This window comes from Lissotriton vulgaris, chromosome 2_2 (assembly GCF_964263255.1).
Source record: "Lissotriton vulgaris chromosome 2_2, aLisVul1.2, whole genome shotgun sequence".
Taxonomy (NCBI): Eukaryota; Metazoa; Chordata; class Amphibia; order Caudata; family Salamandridae; genus Lissotriton; species Lissotriton vulgaris.
In genome coordinates this window covers 91422135-91445080 of record NC_141688.1, presented here as the reverse complement: position 1 = coordinate 91445080, position 22946 = coordinate 91422135, and the positions used below count along the sequence as shown (strand labels likewise).

Sequence of the window (22946 nt, the reverse complement as noted above, 5' to 3'; positions counted from 1 at the left end):
CACTGGAGCACATATATTGAGACCTAGCAAAGGCACATCGGGCTAACAATCCCTACAATTTTGCCAAGTTTCGTGCAAATCCATTCAGCCGTTCAAGCTAAAAGTGAGGCCAACCGCCCTATGGAAAAATGAATGGTAAAAACGCGTTTTGGGACCCCCCTTTTTTTCTCGGCCCCCCCTTGACAAACTACCCCCCCCCCCAAATTTTCAGGGGCTGCTCAGACACAATGTGCCATTTTCCTGAAAATTTCAGCCAATTCCGTCCACAAACGCCAAAGTTATTAGATATAGAATTTTCAAAAATCCCATAGAGAAAAAATCCTAACTATATATACCTACTGGCGACCGCCAGTAGGTAATGTGTGTTTTCTGCCCCTAGTCTTCCCCAAGCAATTTTTTGTATCAACCTGTTTAAAAAAAAAAAAAGAAAAAAAAATTAAAAAAGAAATCTGCCTGTGGAAAGGACTCATCTCCCCTGTCAACTGGCCTCTGGAACAGTCTAACACTTGATCTTACATTGACTACCTCTCGCATATAACTTAGAAAAAAATCCTAACTATCCTTTTCAATTAATCCTTTTGGATCCTTTTCAAAGTCTTCGTGCCATGAGACAGTCGGGTGAAAGTTGTGCTTAATAAAATGTATCTAATATTTCCTATGAGCGAAATGGTTAGGAATCTGTAGATGACCATCTCTCTGGGCCAGAATATAAGTCCAGCTGAATGAACAGTTAAATGGCAGAAAGGTGATGAGGAGGATTTGCAACCGTACGTTTATTACTTTCGACAAGGCGTAATATCCTGTTAACACAAAGTAGAGGATCACAATTGACAAAATTGTCACTCGTACTATTCTAGACACTGCGACCAATGTTATGAATAGATATGATGAAGATAATTGCCACAAGCCAGCCGTGAGACGACCTCCAATATTGCAGCCACCTCAGTGGACATCCCTGGTTGTCCCACCATCACATCACATCACATCTATAGCTGCAACTGCCTCCTCCATAGCCTCAGCAATAACCACCTCTGTTTTCACATAGTCATGCTGGTCCCCTCAGCTCCATACTTGACCTGATACTGAAGGTGAATATAAGGTTGAGGAGGAGGACGGGTTGGTCTTAGTTCTCGCTCCCATGAGTGACAGGAATGGGACGAATATGATTTGCTGGAAGACCTGGAGAGTGCACCAATCATCTCCCTTCTGGATGACATAGTAACATTTTAGAATTTAATACAAAGCGCATTCAAGAGATTCCTATTTCTTGGAAATCTAGTAGGTGGAGTTTTTTCTCTATTACTTTAGAGATCATCCTAAAAAGACGTTCGCCGCTGCCACAATCCCCCCTCCACCCGCCCCCCCCACATCCCCCCCTGTGGGTTGTGGCGGGGGGTGCAGGTGCGGCACGGTGTGGCTTGACTTGTGGTTGGCGTGGCAGCAGATTGCAGGCTGCGTGCCAAGGTGATTCTCACTCCTCAACTACTCCTCAATTGCCTGCTTGCTAGTTGGCTTTCCCCACGCCACCCACTCTGCCCACCACTAGCCCTCTCTGCCTCTTGCTTTCCTGCCCCCTTGTTTCGCTCCATTTCTCAGTCTCTGTGCCCGCTTTGGTTCATTTCTGTGCTCGAGAGCCTGGAGGGCTTGGAGTTGAAAAGGGAGCAGTAGCGGTAGGTATTGGCTTCATTGTTGGGGCAGATGCAGTGCAGTGGCTTAAACAACAGTCACAGGCTTTACGACTACAAAGACCGGCGGCCGGTCCGGAGCCTACCCATGCTGGTAGAGAGAAATTGGTTTAGCCATCACATCTTTGGCTCAAAGTGCAGAGAGCTGGTGAACACCGTTCTCCCAGTTGGGCAGCAAACGAAAAGGGAAAGAAGAGAAGTATACGCCTGCTTTTTGACCACTCTGGATACAAGGAAAGGCAAAAGAGCTGCGTTTAAGGAGAAAAGGAGAACATTCTCTGCAATTAAGAGGACATCAAAGGATAATAAAGGACAGGAAAGATGGCGAAATACATCAAGGTAGTCAATAGCCCCTGCAACAATCAAGGATTGAGAAGACCAAGGGAGACACAAGTAACCAAAAAAGACGACAACCTTAGATAACGCTATATCAGACAAGCAACGGTCACAACAGCTAAGACAGCTAATTCAGCTAAATCAGCTAATAACATCGGATAGCAATAATGCAGTCAGGGAAATCAAGGCAGCAGTAGACCCTGCCAAAAGAATGAGGAGGACAACCAAGAAGACACCAAAGGAGGGAAGTGTCGAAGCACATGCGAGAACAAAGGACAAAGTCTTCAATCTGATTTCTCCACTTATCACCAGCCCACAGCCCTCATGAAATGGCATGGATAGAAGTGCAAGCAGTGATCCTTTCTTACCCATGTCACGTTACCAACCTAAAATATACACAAAATGTTAATTCATAAGGAATGCTGGGCTGGTATTGTGCTTAAATAGTAGCAAAGTAACTAATCTCCCCGATCCACTTCAACCTTTTGAGGCCCACCAAACGGAACACCAGTTGGCACAACAGCAGCAATGGCAGCAGCTGATGCCAGACTGCAGGGGCAGGGAAGACTCCTCAGTTTCCTGCAAAATACATGGTAGCAGCGATGCAAGCCCAATAGAGGCAATAGACGTGACAGATGCAATCCCAGAGGTACGTCGTGTCTGCAACTACCTCAAAAGCAGTTGTTGTGGACAGCCACCATTCATTAAATACTACTGCTCTTGGATTTGCAGGATGCATGCTCTCATATCCAAACAGATACCAAGCACTAAACGCTTATATACTTCTAAGTAGGTTGATGCCGCTAGCAATTTCTTAATTGCCATGGTCTTCGGTGTCATATCCACCCACAATTTTACGAAGTGGGCATTATTTCTTGCTTACCAGAAGGTTGGCTCATGAAAGTGAGATTATGATCAGAGGTTGATGCCTCCACCAACCCTTTCCTGCAACTGTTATGCAGACTCCCTGTGAACCAAGCATTTACAATCCAATGGTTTCGCCTTTGTTAAAGTTTGAGCTTTTGGTATTGCTTTTGACAAATGGTCTTTTCTAACTTCTTTGAATTATGTGTAAAACGTTGATGTGTTTTACTTTACACAGAAATATGGATTGCATTCATAAAGCAATTAGTTGCAGATGCACAGTGAATTAGAATACACGTTATTTCCTAAAGCATGTTAGTGAAGCCAGGAGTGTGAGAGAAGACAGGAGAGAGAGGGCAAGAAGGAGAGAGATGGAGACTGAGTGCAAGAGAAGAAGTGATAGATATAGAAGTTAAGGAGAGCCGGAGCAAGAAGGAAGAGAGGTCAAAAGGAAAAGAGGGCAGGAGAGGGAGGGCAGGAAGGAAAAGAGGCAGAAAGGAGAGGGAGGGCAAGGAGTGGGAGGGCAGGAGGGAAGGTAGGAGTGTGTGAGAGGGCAGAAAGGAGAGGGAGGGCAGGTAGGAGAAAGATGGCTAGATGAGGAGAGGACAGGAAGGAGGGAGAACAAGAGAGATGGAGGACAAGAAGGTGAAAGAGCAGAAGAGAGCTGGAAAGGGAGGTCAGGAGGGAGTAAGAAGGCAGAAGAGAGGGATGGCAGAAGAGAAAGCAAGAAGGAGGGCAGATGGAATAGAGTGAGAGAAGGCAGAAGGGATAGGGAAGACAGGAAAGAAGAAGAGAGCAGGAAGGAGGGCAGGAGCGAGAGAGTGTGCAAAAAGGAAAGATAAAGAGAGAAGAATAGAGAGTGAGGAGAAAATGGGGAGGTAGATGGAGAGTGAAGCCAAGCGTGTGAGAGAAGACAGGAGAGAGAGGGCAAGGAGCACATGTGATAGACACATTTGGAAAGGAGCAGGTGAAAAACATCAATCGAAGTGAGTGTTAACACGTTCTTTGCATCCTCAGGGAAGAGCTGTCTGAAGCAGCAGTGTCACGGCATTCATCATCATTACATCAGCAATAGGGAAGTTCATACTGATTGCTATCAGCATTCAAAGTGGCCCAATCCCCGGGCCAGCAAACACTGCATGCTTCGTTTTCAGGGGGAACCGTGGGCATTTTGGGCGGGTGTTCATGTGCGCAACTTTGATCCACGCGACAGGAAGCAGCCTTTGGGGAGCAAGTAATCCTCAAGGAGGGAAGCTGTGCGAAAGTGGAAAACACAAGGGGGAGGCCCGAAGAACAAACAGGAAATTACCGTCCTCTCTCAGCCATAAAGAACCCTTTATGAATGTTATCAAAACGTGTTTGCCAAAGTCTGGAGGGAAACCACGGATCTACAAGAAATCAAAAGCACTTGTTCTGCCCCAGACACGCTTAGTGCCACATTTGCATAAGATAATTTCAGGCCAACACACGAGGTGTATTATGCCACTATGCTAGGTTATATGGTTTAGACTGCCAAGAGGTGTATTATGCCACTATGCTAGGTTATATGGTTTAGACTGCCATGTGTACAACTGGCAATCGTTTACATCTGAAATACACTTTCGTGCAATAATGTATATCAACCTTTATTAATGTGAGCTCATGCTTACTTGAGACTCCTGTAGATGGCATGTGGCAGTTTTAGAGTAAGACCACAACATATGCTCTGACTGTCCCAACGCACCGCACCCGCCGCCCGAGTACAAGAGGCGCCTGGTTCACTGCTCGATGCATCATGCCTGACAATAATAGGAGTTTGTTCGGATTTAGATTATTGCACTAAAAGAGTTCGGGTAACTAACTCTGTGCACAGTAAGGTGTGTGCCATAAAGCAAGTCCCTTTGCAAATCTAGTAGAACCCGAGATGACTCTGTGGAATCAAACATACCTTTTCTCTGGGAAGGTGAATGGTCCACCCGTTCTGGGCGTCACTCAGCACAGAATGAAACACGCATTAAGCACGGGCACACAGACAGCGGGAGGGCGTGGGCGGTCAACGGGCAAACGGACAGCGGGAGGGGGGTGGGGGGTTGGTCAACGGGCAAACGGACAGCGGGAGGGGGGCGGGTTAACGGCACACTGACAACGGGAGGGGTGTGGGGGTGGTCAACGGGCAAACGGACAGCGGGAGGGGGGGCGGGTTAACGGCACACGGACAGCGGGAGAGCAGCGGGGACGGGCTCGCAGCTCTGGGAGGCGATTTGCTTGCCTGTGAGCCTGACCTAACATCACCCGGCTGCAGCGCCGCGTGGCACCTCGGAAGGGAGTCGACTTCTGGTTCGTAGGTTGAGGATGGAAGGGGGCATCGTCAGGAGTCCAGGAAGGTTGGAGGGGTGTCACCCAAGGTGCTGGCGACCCTCCTAGAACAAAGGAGATAAAAGGCCGGGGTCTCTTTGTCCCTTCACCACGGTGTCCGGCGGATCGGAGACGCAACAAACTGCCGGGGGGCATACGGAGTGGCGGCGACCTGCCGATCGGAGCATCCAGGGGAGGGGGCCCTTTATCTGCGTAGGTGTACATGGTAGCAGGAAGCGAAGGCCCAGCATGAAGCCAGCGTAGCGCTGTGCGGGAGTGGGAATGCTGCACTGAACTTTGACCAGCGTCGATGCAGAGGCGGGGCCCAGGGCTCGATCGGGGAACAACGGAGGCCCTGCACGGAGCGGGCATTTAGGCAATGAGGCACCAAAAATAAACAAGCACTCACCTGGGGAACAACGGAGGCCCTGCACGGAGCGGAAGCACACGGACAGTGGGGGGGGGGGGGGGGGGGAGGGGGGAAGGTTTCCTCCGTTGGCGGTCGGCCGTGGAATGGCCAAAACAAACCTGGACGCCCAAAAAAATAAACCCCGCCCACGGCCGCGATGACGATGCAGAGGGAAGAAATCGCGGGAACGCCCCCGAATCTGGTCCGGCCTTGACGGACCGATCCGGCTTCCAATGGCTAGCCTCCATTTATGGAGCTAGCCAATGGGAGCCGGGGGACGTTCCTATATCCCATATTGTAATCATTAGATTTCGCCTGCGCGAACTCCTTGCGCAGTAACGCCAGGCGAAACCTAAAAAACGAAGTCCACTCAGGCTACTATAATATAATTCTTAAGTGTCATCCTGGACATCAGGAGCGTCGAGCCTTCCCTAAAGAGGAACACATCTTTCACTTCCATAACCCCTAAGGGTCTTCCAGTGGATGAGGAAAAGTCTGCACAGAAGTCTCTGTTGAAAATGATATGCTTGTACATCCTTTTAATCCGCGACTGCCTGTATAAAAAGAATTCCTTCAGGAGGGTTTAGATGCATAACTGGTGCTGTCTTAAGGCTCCCTCGAAGACGAGGTTAATGTACTGGCATGGCTGAAGTACCCTTCACTGGTGAGCCAAGAAGAACGTCACAACATATCCCTCCTTCACCCTACTGCTATGTATTTTTGTAATAACCACGGCTGCCTCTCTGAAACGCTGGGAAGTAAACCTTCAGGAGCTCTCAGTATAATGACTGTGGTTGGACTCGGTCAAAACACAACATACACCTTCTAAACCTCTGTGCTATATTAATGAGACTCCCCTTCTTCCCGAGGCTTCAACATTTGCCACTTTATTAGCACGAATAACACCATGCCACATTTTACATTAACAATCAAGCAAGATCGTGCTGTTAAGCTCTAGGTCCTTAAAAGCTTTGTGTTTGACCAAACGTTCAATAGCAGAACATCTTTCAAATATCAACTAATGGGTGGATATGCTTCTATTTTGATGAGGGAGAGCAAGAAGTAATGTTTCTTTACCAGCAGACACTGGGAACCTGGGATGAAGGAAGATCTTTTTTAGTGACATAGAGTGGAATGTTTGCCTATGCCTTAAAACCACTACCCCTTAATTTGTTCATGATCGCCAGGATGAAGAGAGAAAGCTGTTGCATCATTCGATTGACTGGTGTGTCTGAGACAAAACTAGTAAACAGACCTTCTATAATAGTCTGTTGCTGTTTCCATCCCTATGAGCAACAGTCAGTTTCTGCTGCCCCTTCAGAGAGTCCAGAAAGCTTGCCTGAATCTAACTTCGCTAATCTTGATGGAATATTTCTTGAGCACAACTAGTTGACCAATTTAGTCACTCCTGACGACTGCAGAAAAGTACATCCTCCAGGTAGGACACTGAACACCCTTAAACCTATTCAGCCAAGTATAAATGTGTTGTGCTTGCTTGGTGTGCATCAAAAAATCCACGTCAAATTCATGCACAACCACATTTATTGCCCCATTGCATCCGGCACACAGCAGAATCGGGACTTGAATGTACTTCAACTAAAGTGCCCCCTGCAGCTATCTCCGGATAATGCTGCTCAAGCTCCACACCACTGATATTGTCATCAAGACAATTTATTAAGGGCCTATTCCACCTATGCAGAAGCCTCCAGTGTGGGGGCAACAGAATACTGGTGTTACCATTATTGAAAAGTTCATATAAGCCCATCCCAGAGGTACGGTGGACCTGAAATAGCATTTTTGGGGAAATAGCTTTCACTAGTCCTTGCACCCGGCAGAAGAATTTGAGCTCCAAGCACTCCCTAATAAATAAAATCTTATATTGAGGTCACTGAAGATGGTAATTTTTCATATTAATCCAATCTTCGTTCCCAAAGTGCCTTTAACTTCACCCGTAAATGAGATTGCAACGGTCTTTATCCTTCTTCCCAAATACCTCTAACAGAACTGAAAGAGCACTTCATTCTCTGAGCATTTGAAGATGCTTTAGGTACTATATGGATGGGTTTCTCTTCGCAGACTGTCTGAATGAGTTTTTGTTTTTTCAGACAACCTAATAAAGTTAGGCCTGTTTCAATGCAAGGTGCCACCAGGTGGATTGCAGCTGCAGTTTTGCCGCATAGTGGAGAATCTGCTACACTGTGGCAAAATCCACACATAATATGGAGCCCAGGGCACAATCTACGAAGCATTGCAACAGTGGCTCTGTAAACCATAGTCCATTTGACTGGCATCTTTAGGGTGGCAACATGGTAAAGCTACCTCACGTTCAAGCTGTGCTGCTGTTTTGACACTGAATCTGTAATGGAGTCTGCTGTGGTACAGATAGTACTTTTAAACTTTTATGACAAGGAAGTTTCTTTACTCCTTCCTTTATTTTTCCTTATTTACTCTGCTTGCAAATTTGATTCAAAAATATAAATCCAGGAAATATCCATGCTGGAGAAGAAAGGTTTCCCGAAACTGCAGTTGTCCAGCATTGGTATATTTAGTAGATTCACAGGCGACCCTCCCTTTTTCCCAATTTCAGACTAGCCGATTATCTAGTCCTGCTCACACGTACATTGAAATCTACAACATGTTGGTTCTATGGGGAGTGGACTTCAGAGCACTTCTACCTTATTGGCTAAAGTTTGGATCTTTTTCTTTGAGTTGGATGTACTATTGAATGTTCGAGGCATGTGTGCTGTAGATACACATGGTTTGCATACTCCTGCCATTTAGTGTTGGGTCCTGATGTTTGCAAGTTTTCTTCGAAAAAGCCTTTTCTAGTGACTCCTCCTTTCGGTGATAGTTCGCATGGTCATCAACTCCATTGCTAGGTTTTTTTTTCCACCATTGTGTTCGGACGTGTATTTCTGCGCTCCTATTCAAAACTATTCATCGTCTCCACCTCGACCCTCACTCCACTCTACGATCGGTATTGTTTCGTACACGTTTCCCACTTCTCCGTTTATTGTTTTGGACAACCTAATCTACTTTTCGAGCAGAAAGCTTCTTGGGCGGCCTTCCGGCCTAACCACGTCTGGTCAGCTCTCCTTCGATGGAACTGACACCGTTCAAATTCTGCCCTCCATGCCATTCGAAGTATACGCGCACTGATTCACATAGGGTGAGTAATTTGTGCTCGTCTCCGGAGCACAAGGATGAAGACTGCGACGCTTGCAGATAGTTTCACTCGAAGAAAACTCTTGGCTATCGTCTGGCTTGATGTCGAGAGATGTAGCGTCAGAGCATTGAAGACACGCTTTACATCTTCGGTGAAGATTCCGGTCAAGAAGACGAATCATCAGCGGCAGAGGAGGAAGAAGCCTTCTCAGTACAGGACTGCTACTTGAAGCTCGAGATAGACCTCGACGCTGAAAAACTGTCGCAAGGACTAGGTGACGTGAGTACAGAAGACCCCTTGCCCGGTCAAATCACTCCCAAACATCACAAGGCTTCGCCACCACCTCTGCCTTCTGACCAAGGTTGGCACCAAACAGAAATCTGTCTTGGAGCCAAAATCCTCCATGCCAAAAGCCAAGCATCCTTTGGAGCTGAAATCTTCCGTACCGAAAGGCCAGCACTCACCGGTGCCGAAACCGAAAGATGTTACTTTGGATGCAATTTTTTTTTTTTTTTACATTGTTCCACCAAAAACCAGTCCCAAGCAAAAGAGACTATAAATTAACTCTGAGACAGGTCATATTCATACCAAGTTGCCTCACACATAAGCTTCCTGATAAGGACACTCCTTACAAGATCCCTTCAACGAGGTAATCTATTGCTACCAGTCCTTTTCATCCATTACCATCATCCCCTCCACCACCTACTTCTCCACCTTAAATCCTTTTCAAATCACACCTCCGGATTCTCCACAAGCTCACCATGATGATGATGAGGGGCACATTTACCAGTTCATCCTTGGACAGATTATACAATTGATCCTCCAGCAGATAATGACCCAGACCTTTGCCCAGCCACGCCATCTCCTCCAGACGACAATGTAACCCACCAGGAACTCATTGCCAGGGCTGGACAATATCATGGGGCGGTACTGCACAAAGAACCAGTAGAACATTTTTTGTTTGAGACATTAGGATCCACACATAGGTCGTCACAAACACTTACTATGTTTAAGGGCATAATGAGACACGCTGATGACATGTTTATGGACCCAGTACGAGCGCTCATTTTGACACCTAGGGTTGACCAGAAGTATAAGGCCTCCTCAATAGACCCAGCATTTATCAAGGACCAGTTGCCGCTAGATTCACTGGTAGTGTACAATGCTCGTAAGCGGCTAATTCCCAAACATCAAGGGATGCTCCTCCACCAGATAATGAGTCTAAGTTAATAGACGCTTCTGGCAAACGCATAGCTGGTCAAGCTGCAAATCAATGGTGCATTGCAAATACACAGGGACTTTTAGCCAGGTGTGACAGGGCACACTTGGATGAAATTGAGCAATTGCTTCAATATCTCCCTGGTGAGCATAAAGCTAAAGCACAGGATTTATTAAATGAGGGTAAGCTAATTTCAAATTCATCCATAAGGTGTGCTCTAGGTGCTGCTGATACTGCGGCTAGAGAGGTCAACACTAGCATTTTGCTTAGGAGACTTGCTTGGTTAAGGATGTCTGGGTTTACGCCCGAGGTCCAACACTCCATTCTTAACACACCATTCTTAACACACCATTTGACAAGAAACATCTTTTTGGTCCTGAGGTAGAGCAGGCATTCAAAAATATGAAAAAGGACACTGAAGAAGCCACGTCCATGGGAGAGCGCTCCAGTCTCCTACAAACAGAGGCTCCTTTTGTCGTTCCTTTTACCAGGGGGGGTACAAAACCACATCCTCAGACCAGAATACCTTGACCTACAAAGGTAAGTCCTCTCCCTCAAGAGGTTTTTTTCAATTAGTTTATAGAGGAAACCACTCTAAAGGTAGGGGTAACTTATCCACACCCCATAACTCCCCTTCTCCTAATAAGCAGTGACTTGACCACGCTTCCCCGCGACTATACCGCACCTGTCGGGGGAAGACTTCAACAATTTTTCCCTATTTGGCAATCTAGAACAACACAAAATGGGTGATTGGAATTATCCAACATGGTTATTACCTGGAGCTCACCAGCAATCATCCAAACATTCCACCTCGATCTCACAAATTGATTCCAGAGCACCTACAATTGCTCGAACAGGAAGTACAGTCTCTCTTACTTCAAGGAGCTATAGAGCTAGTTCCAACACTGTACCAGGACTCAGGGGTTTACTCTCTGTATTTTTTCATTCCCAAAAAAGGACGGTTCGCTAATACCTATTCTGGATCTCCGAGAGTTAAACCATTATAATCTGTCGGAAACTTTCACATGGTGACCCTTCAACAGATACCTCCACTTTTACAGAAGACAGATTTTATGTCTACTCTAGACTTAAAAAACGCATATTTTCATATTCCAATTCATCCGGCTCATCACAAATACCTCAGATTTGTTATAGACTAGTATTATCAATTCTGAGTACTTTCCTTCGGAGTGACTACAGAATATTTACTAAATGTCTGGCAGTAGTCCCGGCTCATCTCAGAAGACCGCATATTCACGTCTTCCCTTATCTAGACGACTGGATCATCAAAGCGAGCACTTACCAAAACTGTCTACAACACACACAGATCACAATACACCTACTTCATCAACTAGGCTTCACGGTCAATGCACAAAAATCTCACCTGCATCCCTCACAGATGCAGTCTTACCTAGGAGTCACTACAGACAGGGTCAAAGCTCTAACCTCTCCCAATTTAGCCAGAATTTACAATATTCAGGCCATCATACTACAGTTTAAGTTCAATCAATCCTTACCAGCCAGAGTGTTCATGGAACTGCTTTGAATGATGGCATATTGCATCGCAATTGTACCTCAAGCAAGACTTCACATGTGTCCCGTACATGGGGGCTTGGCACGTCAGTGGAATCAGTCGCAGGGTCAATTAACTGATATAGTGTTGGCAGACATCCGTACCCATCGCTCTCTGCAGTGGTGAAACCCACAAAACTTATTAAAAGGACGGCCTTTCATAGATCCTATTCCACAGATTGTGCTCACAGCAGAAGCATCTCTAACAAGTTGGGGTGCTCATCTCCAAGATTACACAAGACCGGCCCTATGGCGCAACAAACACAATAGCCTCCCCATCAACTATCTAGAGCTAGCAGTTTTTCTAGCGCTCAAAGCTTTTCAAACTCACCTCATAGGCAAAACTGTCCTAGTCTGAACAGACTTGACAGCAATGTATTATGTGCAAAAGCAGGGGGGCACTCGCTCTCCAACTGTCAAGACTCACTCAAGCCATTTATTATTAGGCGATCCATAGCAAGTTTATCTTCTGGCAGAACACCAACCAGGAGTAAACAATCAAATTGCCGACCTTCTCAGCAGAAGAAGACAGCAAATTCAAGAGTGTGAACTTCAACCCAGAGTTCTCCTTCCTTATTTTCAACTATGTGGATTCCCACAAATATGTTTCAAGAAGGACCCCATTATCCCGGGGACTCGAGAGACGGTTAGGTGTAGACATGCAGGCCACACTCCAAAACTATAGCGCGCTTCAACGCGGCTCCTCCGCTCCACCTGATATTGCTACATTTTTGCATTATTTAGGTTGGACCCCGAATAAAAAAACCACACACTACACACACCAGGTAGCACAAATTTTGTGTTGGGTAGTTTGTCCACTTTTCTTAAACCAAAGAGAGGGGCTCAATCTAACCCAAAGGGAAATAGAGCTCCAATATACTGTTGAGTAAAAAAAATATTTCCTTTTGGGAGGTCAAATGGTCTCCAGTTCAAACAGTCACCTCATTCAGTCAAGATCTCTCACTCAATTAGAAGCTATCAACTTGTTGTTTGGGAAATACTCAGCAAAGGAAAAAACATAGTTTATATAAAAATATATACTTTTATTTTCTATTAAAAACATGGACGCCGACCACATCAGTATAACATTTCATTAAAACCCTACACAATACATGTTAAAACCACCTAATATAGAATAGGAGAAATCTGGGACATGACAATGGACTTTGTCTTAATGTTGTTAATTTGGACACTTTGTTGACAACATTGGGAAGATTTCATTCCTTATACCCAACTATTTGCTGACAACTCCAAATTTAACCCTTCTGTAATGCGTCGACGCGTTTCGGATGCTTTTGATGATTATGGCCTCCTTCCTCAGGACAATGTCTATAAATTTCTCCACAATCAGTGTTTCACCTATGCAAATGCATCTGGGTGACTAGGATTTGTCCAGACTTTGTCTTATTTGGGGTAGTTTTTCAATGAATTTCGATCTCCCACACTACTGTTAAAAAGCAGACCCTTATTCGCCACGAGCGTTAGATACCCGGGTGTAACAAGTTCACAACAGAATAAGGATCCCCCTAACAGAATAAGAGGGCGGAACCAGTACGGTCGATAAGGAACATAAGGGACCACTAAGGACATAGCGGAAGAAAAAATCCTTGAGGAATAGAAGGAGGGCATTGAAATACAGATACGAACCGCGTTCTAAGCTGATCATCGCTTTTTAACAGTAGTGTGGATGATCGAAATTCATTGAAAAACGACCCCAAATAAGACAAAGTCTGGACAAATCCTGGTCGCCCAGATGCATTTGCATAGGTGAAACACTGATTGTGGAGAAATTTATAGACATTGTCATGAGGAAGGAGATCATAATCTTCAAAAGCTTCCGAAACGCGTCGAAGCATTACAGAAGGGTTACATTTGGAGTTGTCAGTAAATAGTTGGGTATAAGGAATGAAATCTTCCCAATGTTGTCAACAAAGTGTCCAAATTAACAACATTAAGACAAAGTCCATTGTCTTCTCCCAGATTTCTCCTATTCTATACTAGGTGGTTTTAACATGTATTGTGTAGGGTTTTAATGAAATGTTATACTGATGTGGTCGGCGTCCATGTTTTTAATAGAAAATAAAAGTATATATTTTTATATAAACTATGTTTTACCTTTTGCGGAGTATTTCCCAAACAACAAGTTGATAGCTTCTAATTGAGTGAGAGATCTTGACTGAATGAGGTGACTGTTTGAACTTGAGACCATTTGACCCCCCAAAAGGAAATTTTTTTTTTTACTTGACAGTTTGTCCACTATACATGTTTTTTTTTGTCCTGATGAAGCGCTGCGTATCCTTATGACCAGTTTAGTGGCGAAGCATGTCGACTCTTCTTTGAAGGAGTGACCGGAGTCAGGTCACTCCCCTCAGACAGTAGGAGATCTCTCCGATCCAGTCTCAGCACCCAGACTGCCAGGGTTCCTTTCAAACAAAAAAGTAGCACTCACCTGCCAGCAGGTTTTTATCCCTGGAAATGCGGCCCCCTCATTAAAGTTCAGTGTCGGATTTCCCTTACCAGTTTTAATCCTTTATTTCACACCACACCACTTCACGTCACAAACCACATCACCCGCACCCATCATACGGCAGCCTCTTAAAAGATCTCTGCCAAAGTGAACCTTTGAAGGACCCGTAGGGCAGTGCAGCGCTGGCTTGACAAGGAGCACTGCCCTATGATGAAGCATGACAACTTCTAGGGGATGTGTGAGGACACCATAAACAGTCCAGCTGACTGTCCCTATCTGACCCAGACACTCTGCACCTTTTGATAGACTGCCTTCCTCTCTATCCTTCATAGGAACATTAGCCCCTTGTTGAAACTTTGATTCCCACATATAGACTTGTTCACCACAGCAGAAAACGCAAAATGCCCAAGCTTTGGCTCCAGGTTCCCACACCTGCTCTCAAAGGGCAATGCCGTATGGATGAACTGGTCAGGGATATTTACCAAAGCTTTTCCGCCTCTCCCGCTCATTCAGTGTCTGGTTCCGAAGCTCAGGCAAACATCCCTCACACTAAATCTAGTAGCTCCCACATGGGCCAGTCAGCCATGGTACACCACCCCCTCATGAACCTGTCACTAGTTCCACATCAAAAGCTGCACCTCACCTCCTGTCTCCTCACACAGAACCACAGAGAAATCAGACATCCAAATCCCAAAGAATTAAACTTAGCGATCTGGCTCCTGAAGTCATAGTTTGGTTAATTAAATTTACAACCAGACTGTATGAATATTCTAAAAGAAGCAAGAAGGCCTACCACCAGTGCTTGCTATGCAGCAAAGTGGAAAAGATTTTTTGTATACTGCAATAATAACCAAATTGATCCGTAAGATTCTTCTATACAAAACATTATCTATTACCTGTTAGACTTTCAGCTAACTGGACTAGCTTATACATCTATTCGTTTGCACCTTGCAGCCGGTAGCTGTGCATTTGCAGAATAGGCAACATCTGTCACTATGCAGTATTCCAGTAATCAAATCTTTCATGGGAGGGTTGAAAAGAGTAATACCACCAAGGATTACTCCTGCCCCAGTTTTGTAATCTCAACATTGTTCTCGCAAGGATCATGGGCCTACCTTTTGAACCATTGCACAAGTGCCCCTTCCATTTTCTCTCTTGGAAGGTTGCTTTCCTCATTGCGATCACATCACTGAAGAGTTGGTGAGCTACAAGTATTAACCTTAACCTTAGTAGAACCCTTCTTTCAGCTACATAAAGACAAGGTAGTTGTATGCACCAACCCTAAATCCCTTCCCAAAGTGGTTTCTGCTTTTCATATAAACCAATCAGTTGAGTTACCAGTCTTATTTCCTCAACCTGATTCTGTAGCAGAATACGCTCTTCACATGCTTGACGTTAAAAGAGCTTTATTGTAATCCATAGACAGAACAAAAGATTTTCATGAAAAAACTGTTGGTTTAATTTGTTCCACCTCACAAAGGCAATCCATGAAAGATACCAACGGTTGAGAAATGTAGTTACATGTAAGTTATTTATTTTGACTGTAAAAGATCCTGGCCTGCAGAATTGCTTCTTTTAAGCATGACCTAGTGCAGACAGCCACTACCCAAATGATAGAAATTCTATTAGGTTGAGCTAGCATTTAGCAGTATCTGTCTGGCATATTGATAATTCTATGCTTTTCAGCAAATGGATATTTCGGTGATCAGTTAGGCGGCTATTGTAATAAACAGTGAATACTAATGTGCTATGTAGGGATTCGGGTGTAACAAGCTGAAGATGTTAACAGTTTCCTAACGTTGATTAAAACATGGAATGTTGGGAGCTCAATTTAAAACAATGGAGTGCTCTGGGCTTCTAATGACCAGTAGAAGATCGGAGCTGCCACATTCCAATGTTTGTTCACAGCTGTTGCTGTGAACAAAAGGCCTCATGGAGCCCGAGGGTATTTCAACACGTCTGGCTCTGTGACGCCCTCTAGGTATGATTTTGTTCTAATAGCCGTAGAGACTGCTGTAGTGGGCTGTACTGGACGTTAAAGGCCTGCTCCCTTGTTAATGCTGAAGCTGGTATTTAATGGCCAGTGAAGCCTACTACAGCAGAATTTAAGGCTATAATAGCAGTAGATAAAAGATTCTAGATTCGCTGTAGAGTCATTAAAACTCCTAGATTTCTGCCTGAGAGAGATTGGGACAAAAGTAATATAGGTGATTAGGGGAGGAATAGTTTCCATTTTCAAAGAGGCTCCAACCTAAACCAGATCAGCAAATTATCTTGGGCACTCCTTGATAACCGGGTTTTCTGATACACCTGTGCTTAAGAAGGAAAACCTGCAAAAGCCTTTTTCCTACAGTCGTCATCTAGAACTTTACTCAATGGCCAGCCGATTAACCACTTCCATGTGTATGTACCCACTCTACTGACCCCTCCACACCCTCAAATGTCACCTGAGACACCAAGACCATTTTAATGTTAGTGTACTAGAAGGCACAGATTTTGTGATGTTTAAAGCAAATCATCATCCTTGGTATGGACCATTTCATTTACTTAATCTTTTTTCAAAAGACTTTATATTTTCAGTTCATCCTAATTTATAAACCGTAGATCATTTTGCACTAAGATTTTTGTGTGATTCCCATGAGACATTGTTGTGTAGTTCCTATATTCCCAACAGGCTCTGCGTATTGGAATAATATATCCTGTAGTTTAGACGTAGGACTGAGGTCGACTAGGCCTCTGCCGAATCTATTAGACTTAATTGTGAGTGCCAGCTAGCTCAGAGGTCACTAGAAACTTTCTCGAATTCACAAGAAGGGATTAGTTTCTGACAACCGATTAAACATGACAACTTTGTTTCCTAAAAATAAGAAATCAATCTCTAGAGTTGTGGAAACAATAGATAACTATTGTACTCAGTCAATCGTGCATGCTTCGTTTCACCAGAGGTGCTGAGAAAATAGATAGACTGGCGTTTTCAATAAAAAGGATTTATTGAACAGTGTTCTTTCTCAAGCATAAGAAATGTACTGCTACAATCGTAATACTGGTTATAAAGTACAAGGAATATAATACGAAAAGTATTATAAAGTAGTACTGTAAAAGCATGATATGGTTTCTAAGCCATAAATTGCCTTAAAACATATAAAATACATACAGTGATAAAATAATGACTAAAAGTAGTCAACTGGTGCTTCTAAAATACGCCTACCCCAGTGTACCTAACCTAAGTCTAGTACAAGGGAAGAAGTAAGTGAGGAGTAGCTTAAGTTTAGTATTTCTCTGCCAAGAATCTATTCCAAGAATTCTCTAAGGGTCTAATCGGCTCCATACCTTGGTTTTAGAATGAAGGAGGTCTTGTATCTCTCTCTCAGGACTTGATTTCCCAGCAAAACGCAAGGGTAGCTTGGAAACACTGGAGCTGGATTTCTCGGCAGGAGAAAAGACAGCGTCTCTCAGTGCGTCTGCTGGAGGGTCGGCTTCCTTCGGCACTTGCGGCTGCAGGGCGTCGGGCAAGTAGATAGTCGATCTGCTCCAAACCGCTGTGTCTTTGTCTGGGTAAATGTAGGCATATTTATACTTTGAAGGTGCAGAATTTGATGTATGATTGGACTTAATAACGTCATTGAAGACTCAGTTCTTCGAAAACTCCATGATTTCCTAGATAAATTAGTATTCCGGCAAGGGGGATGTCCCTAGCTGCTGAAGGCGGGTTTCTCTAAGAAATCGTTGTTGATTCTCCGAATTAGTGGAAGTAGCCCTGCCGTATTTGGACTGCATAGGCTCGGTCTAAATATGGTAAGGATTTCTATGCCTATATAAGGATAGGGTAATCTATACCTATATAAGGGCATGAATCGGGAAAATTACACTAGGGCCCTAGATTAATCTACAACATATAGCTGACTAATACCATTGTAGTAAACATTCTTCTGCCTTCCACAGTTAGGGAAAGGTGATATGCTCCTTAATGTAGGAAATCTACAATTAACAATTTGTAGGGATGGTAAGCTATTAGATGCTCGTCTAGCAGACTGGCACTCTTTTATTGTATGCGCATTATAATGTCCACTGTTTAAAAACCCTTACAAATATATTTGAGACAATTCTGAAAGTAAAGTAAAATAAAAAAAATGTTTTTGAAAAACCAGTTTTCAAATAAGTATTAACACGTTGGCATCCAAGTAGTTATGTATTTTGCATAGGAAGCTTTTTTGCATATATCCATTATTGTGATGCTTTTCAAACTTCTAACTTGATTCTTTGTCAGTTGAAGACAAACCCGAAACGACAGGGAACTTGCCATCTAGCAGCATTGGAAGCATCAATATGTCCATTGAAATCAACGGCACAATGTACACAGGTGAGTGTTTGAAAATTAATACTTAACAGTGGTGCTTTATCACAAGATTCGGACAAAAGGCAGAGACTGATGTGAACCCAAATATCACACATTTCCTTCCTGAAAGAAAGAATAAATAAACTTATGGCTCAACATATTTCCTAATAAAGTAATATTGACAGATGTTAAGAACAGCTGAAAGATGCCATTCCAATTTCTTAAGTTAGTAGGTATGACAACTTGGAGTTTTTCTTTGAAGAGCACGTCAAAGGCAGAGTAGATTATCTGTTGACCATTGGGGGGGGAACAAATGACCCGCCAGGACTCACTTAGCCAAGGGTTACTATGCCACTTTGATTCATAGGTCTCTGAATGCCATCATACATTTTTTCATTTTTGTCTCACAATTAATTATTGAAACAGAATCATGCAGTGAGTGCACAGTATGAGACAAAGTATGGAAACAATAAGCAGTGCAATGAAGTGTGGTGGTGTAAATAGAACAGTTAGAAAGTACTTTTACATACAGAACTACTATATTCAATTTTTCCAATGCTGCTTATCTCCCTATGCGCTTAGTGCTAAAGAGCCATTGGACTAAAAATCCACGTAGAGGAGGGGGTGGAACTGGGGGATCGGGCAACCAGTCGATGTGGGCGAGGAGAGAGGACATGTCACTACAGTCCAGTTGGGGTGGACATCAGGATCGAGAGGGGCGGGGGGTGCCTTGGCAAAAGATGGGGCATTCTGTAGTATCAGTTTAGTGTATTCCATAGCTCGCCTCCAAGAAAGGGAGGAAGAAGTCCCCACTCTGATGTGGAGAGGATGGCGGAAATTGCGGTGGTGGTTCCCCAAGTTGAGGAGGCTGGGGGGGGTGTAGGCAAAAGGCGAGGTTCAGGGGAGGAGCAAGGGAAGCAGCTGGAGGTGTATGGGAAGGGGGATGTGGCGGGGGTGTTAGGGCAGTGGTGAGACAGGAGAGCGTGAGGCAGAAAGGTTGCTGGGACAGAATTGGTGGGGAGGAAAGGAGGGGGGTAGTGGAGTGTGGAAAGGCTGAAGGAAAAGGCGGGGTGCAGTGGGGGGGCTAAGGGAGGAAGAGGTTTGCAAGGCTGTGTGAGGGGGGAAACACACATGGTCTCCCAGGGATACTGCAAGAGTTGACCATGCTGCCAGAGAAAAAAATCAACTTTGGTGCTCGTGATGGGGTGCAATAGGGGGGTGGAGGGGAGTATCTCTCATTTCAGGCGTCGTCTTAGGAAAGAGGCCCACGTCTGCGCGAACACTTCTGCCTGGTCCTGCAGTTTGTAAATAACGCTCTCATGCAATGCAGTTTGGATCATTGCCACTGTCCAATGCTCTTGAGATGGTCTCACGGGTGACTTCCAATGACGAAGTATACAAATCTTGGCCGTGGCCAAAGCCATATGGCGATGCCGCTGCAGATGGGAGAGGTCTGAATTCCCGGTGTCATGGAGGAGGATAACAATGGGTGTTGCAGTGGCATGGACTTTCCCAAGGTGTCCCCAGTATATAACCAGAAGAATCGGACCGAGGAGCACTCACAGAGAATGTGAGGAAGATTGCAGTGGGCTTCCGTGCAACTCCAGCAATTTGTATGGAGAAGAAGTCCAGCCCTGTCCAGTTTTGTCATTGTCCAGTGCCAGTCGTCAAGCGTTTTGAAGAGGCAGAACTTAAAGCGGGCTTCCCGGGTGCCCCTGTCTAGTGTTTCTAGGATGTCAGCCCAGTCCACTTACTCAGAGGGTGTCTGCTGGCGGACCTGTCATTTGGTGCAGAGGCTGTGAAGAAGAGGTTGGGAGAACAGGTGGCTCATGAGTGTGCTGTAGAGTCCAGACAGTACTCCTTTGTATCAGCCCCACGTAGTCAGGTAGGCCATCATTGGTGCGTCCATACGTACCAAGGGCGTTGGCCTAGGCGATGCCTCAAGCAGTGCTGCAGTCATAAGCAGCGCCAGGCTTGCCATGGGTGGAGGTTAAACTCCTCACTCAGATGGTTGAAACGCTTCAGATCTCTGTTGAGCAAGATTTAGTCCAGGGTGTTTATACCTGCCTCTGTCCAAGGAGTACAGCGTATAACCTGACGATTATTGCGCAGACTGTCATTTCCCAATAGTAGAGCTTTATCATATGAGTGGGTCTACCCAGCGTAGTCTGTGAGCACTTGAACAAGCCTTATGCATAGCCTACAGTAAAGAGTTTGGGAGGCGTGGCTGTTGAGAATAAGCTCCATAAAGAAGGCCAAGTCCTTTACCCCAGGGAGGAGCGATCGTTTAGTGTGCGACCACTGTGGTGGGTCCGGGGTACCAGGGAGCAAGTATGCCAGTTGCGATCGGTAGAGAGCCAGGGTGTAATGTTCCACTGACGGGAGGCCTAAACCTTCACAGGAGTAAAGTGCCGCTAGTTTGCATGCCGAAGAGCCACACACGACAGACTGAATCAGGGAGTCAATGAGACTGAGTAGTTAAAGGCACCAGGACAGGGAGCATTCCCAGCAAGTACGTGAAACGCGGTAGCATGACCATCCTCACCGCCTGCCTCCTGCCCCACATGGAGAACTCCAGGTGGGACCATTTCTCGAAGTCCAGTTTCATCTGGGCTATCAGGGGGTCTAAGTTATCCGAGACCATCCCATCCATTGCTCTATTGACTAGTATCCCCAAGTATTTGAGACACAAGGATTTCCAGCAGAAATGGTAGCCATGGAGTGCCGCTTTCTTAATGCCTATTGAGTGGCAGAACCTCGCTCTTGTCCCAGTTTACCTTTTAATCGAATAGGGTTGGGAAATAGTCAATGGTTTACAATAGAGCCTGCAAGAAGCAGTGGAAATCTGTGAGGGTGAGCAGGACAACATTCTGTGTAGAGGTAGAGTTTGGATATTCTGCTCGCGAGGTGAAACCCCTGCAATGTGTGGGGAGTGACGGATAGCAGAGGTTAGGGGCTCCATGGCCAGTAGGAACAGGAGGGGGAAAGCTGGCATCCCTGACTGGTGCCCCTCCGGATCGGGGAAAGAGACTGATAGGACCCCATGCGGGTTGACCTGGGCCATTGGGCAATCATACAGCAGTCACACCTTGGCAATGAATTGATCTCCTAGGCCGAATTGCTTCATAGTGGTGTAAAGGTATCCCCACTTGATGCGATCAAACTCCTTCTCGGCATCCACTGAGTCTACTGGAAGTTCCTTGGCTGCCCAGAGGTTGTGGGCCTGGGTGCGGGGATGGTTCCTGGAGGAGCGGCCCAGTACGAAACCAACATGCATGTTGTGTATCAGAAAGGGAATGACTTTACTGAGGCTTGCTGTTAAGATGCTGGCGAATATCCTGATATCCCCATTCAGCACTGAGATGGGTCTGTAACTTCTGCATAATAACGGGTCCCTCCCAGGTATGGGTAATTCTGCTGCCATCACTGCATTGTTGGAGAGAGGGAGTGGACTGTCTCCATCCCTGACCATCTATAAAACTCGGCAGGCAAGCCATCCTCCCCCAGGGTTTTGTGATAGGACAATTTGAAAACTGCAGAGACTATCTCTTCTCTGCTGATCTCACCCACTAGGAGTTCTCTACCCTTGTCTGACAGGCTGGGGTGGTCTACACCCTCCAGGAAGGCGGCCACCAGTGCCACGCTGGCCGGCGTCTTTGGAGTGTATAATGTCTTGTAGAATGAAGCTAACTAGTCAACCATGTGCTGTGGGTGGGTGAGAACCTCCCCACTCGCTGAGTGTATTTTATTTTATTTTATTTTTATTTTCAGAGTTTTATATAGCGCGAACAAGATCTTTGCAGATATCAGAGCGCTTTACATAGAAGAGCACATGAGGGAACACAGTCAAATAGGTAGGTCGATAGTTCACAGAGTACAGAAGGGAACATGAGGGAACAAAGTCAAATACGTAAATCAGTAGATCATACAATACAAATAATACAATTGGGTGGCTGCAAAGCAGTCAAGTGGGTGATAAGACAGCTCGTACAAATAGATAAGTGGTCAAGCAAGTAATAAAGATCATCGCAGGGTGTTGATAGGGTTCGAGATAGTAGTACAGGTGAATTTAGCCATGAGGATAGCTTTTACTTCTTTTTTGAAGAGTGTAGTGGAAGAGAGAAGCCTGGTTTCGGGAGGGAGTGAGTTCCAAATCCTAGGCGCCATTCCTGAGAAAGAGCGCTTGTATGTTTTCTCCTTCCGGAATCTTCGAGGTTTCAACAGAAGATTGTTTGCGCCTCTCGTGTTTCTGGTTCCCCCAGAGATTGTCAATTTCTGAGCAAGGTAGCCGGGTGAGTTTAGGTGTACAGCCTTGTGTGTCATGCAGGCTATTTTCAAATGTATTCTGGCTTCAAACGGCAACCAATTCAAGGATTTCAAGTCAGGGGTGATGTGGGAGTGCTTTTTTGACCCCGTGATAAGTCTCGCTGCAGCATTTAGAGATGCTTTTAGTGGTGCAGTTGTAGTTAGTGGGAGTCCGCAGAGGGAGGTGATGCCGTATTCAATTCGTGGGATGACTAGTGTTTGCACCGCTGTTTGGAAGTCTTTGGCTGGGAGG

At 45.3% G+C, this 22946-nt stretch overlaps 1 protein-coding gene across 3 annotated transcripts in view; it reads left to right on the top strand.

The window, feature by feature from the left end:
* The window catches only part of ARID3B (AT-rich interaction domain 3B), a 418853-nt gene that overhangs the window by 342589 nt on the left and 53318 nt on the right, over positions 1–22946 (top strand). For all 3 annotated transcript variants that reach the window (XM_086959348.1, XM_086959349.1, XM_086959351.1), the window contains one exon: positions 18320–18412. In XM_086959348.1, coding sequence (XP_086815474.1) covers positions 18320–18412 — 93 coding nt within the window. The remainder of the gene's footprint in view (positions 1–18319; positions 18413–22946) is intronic.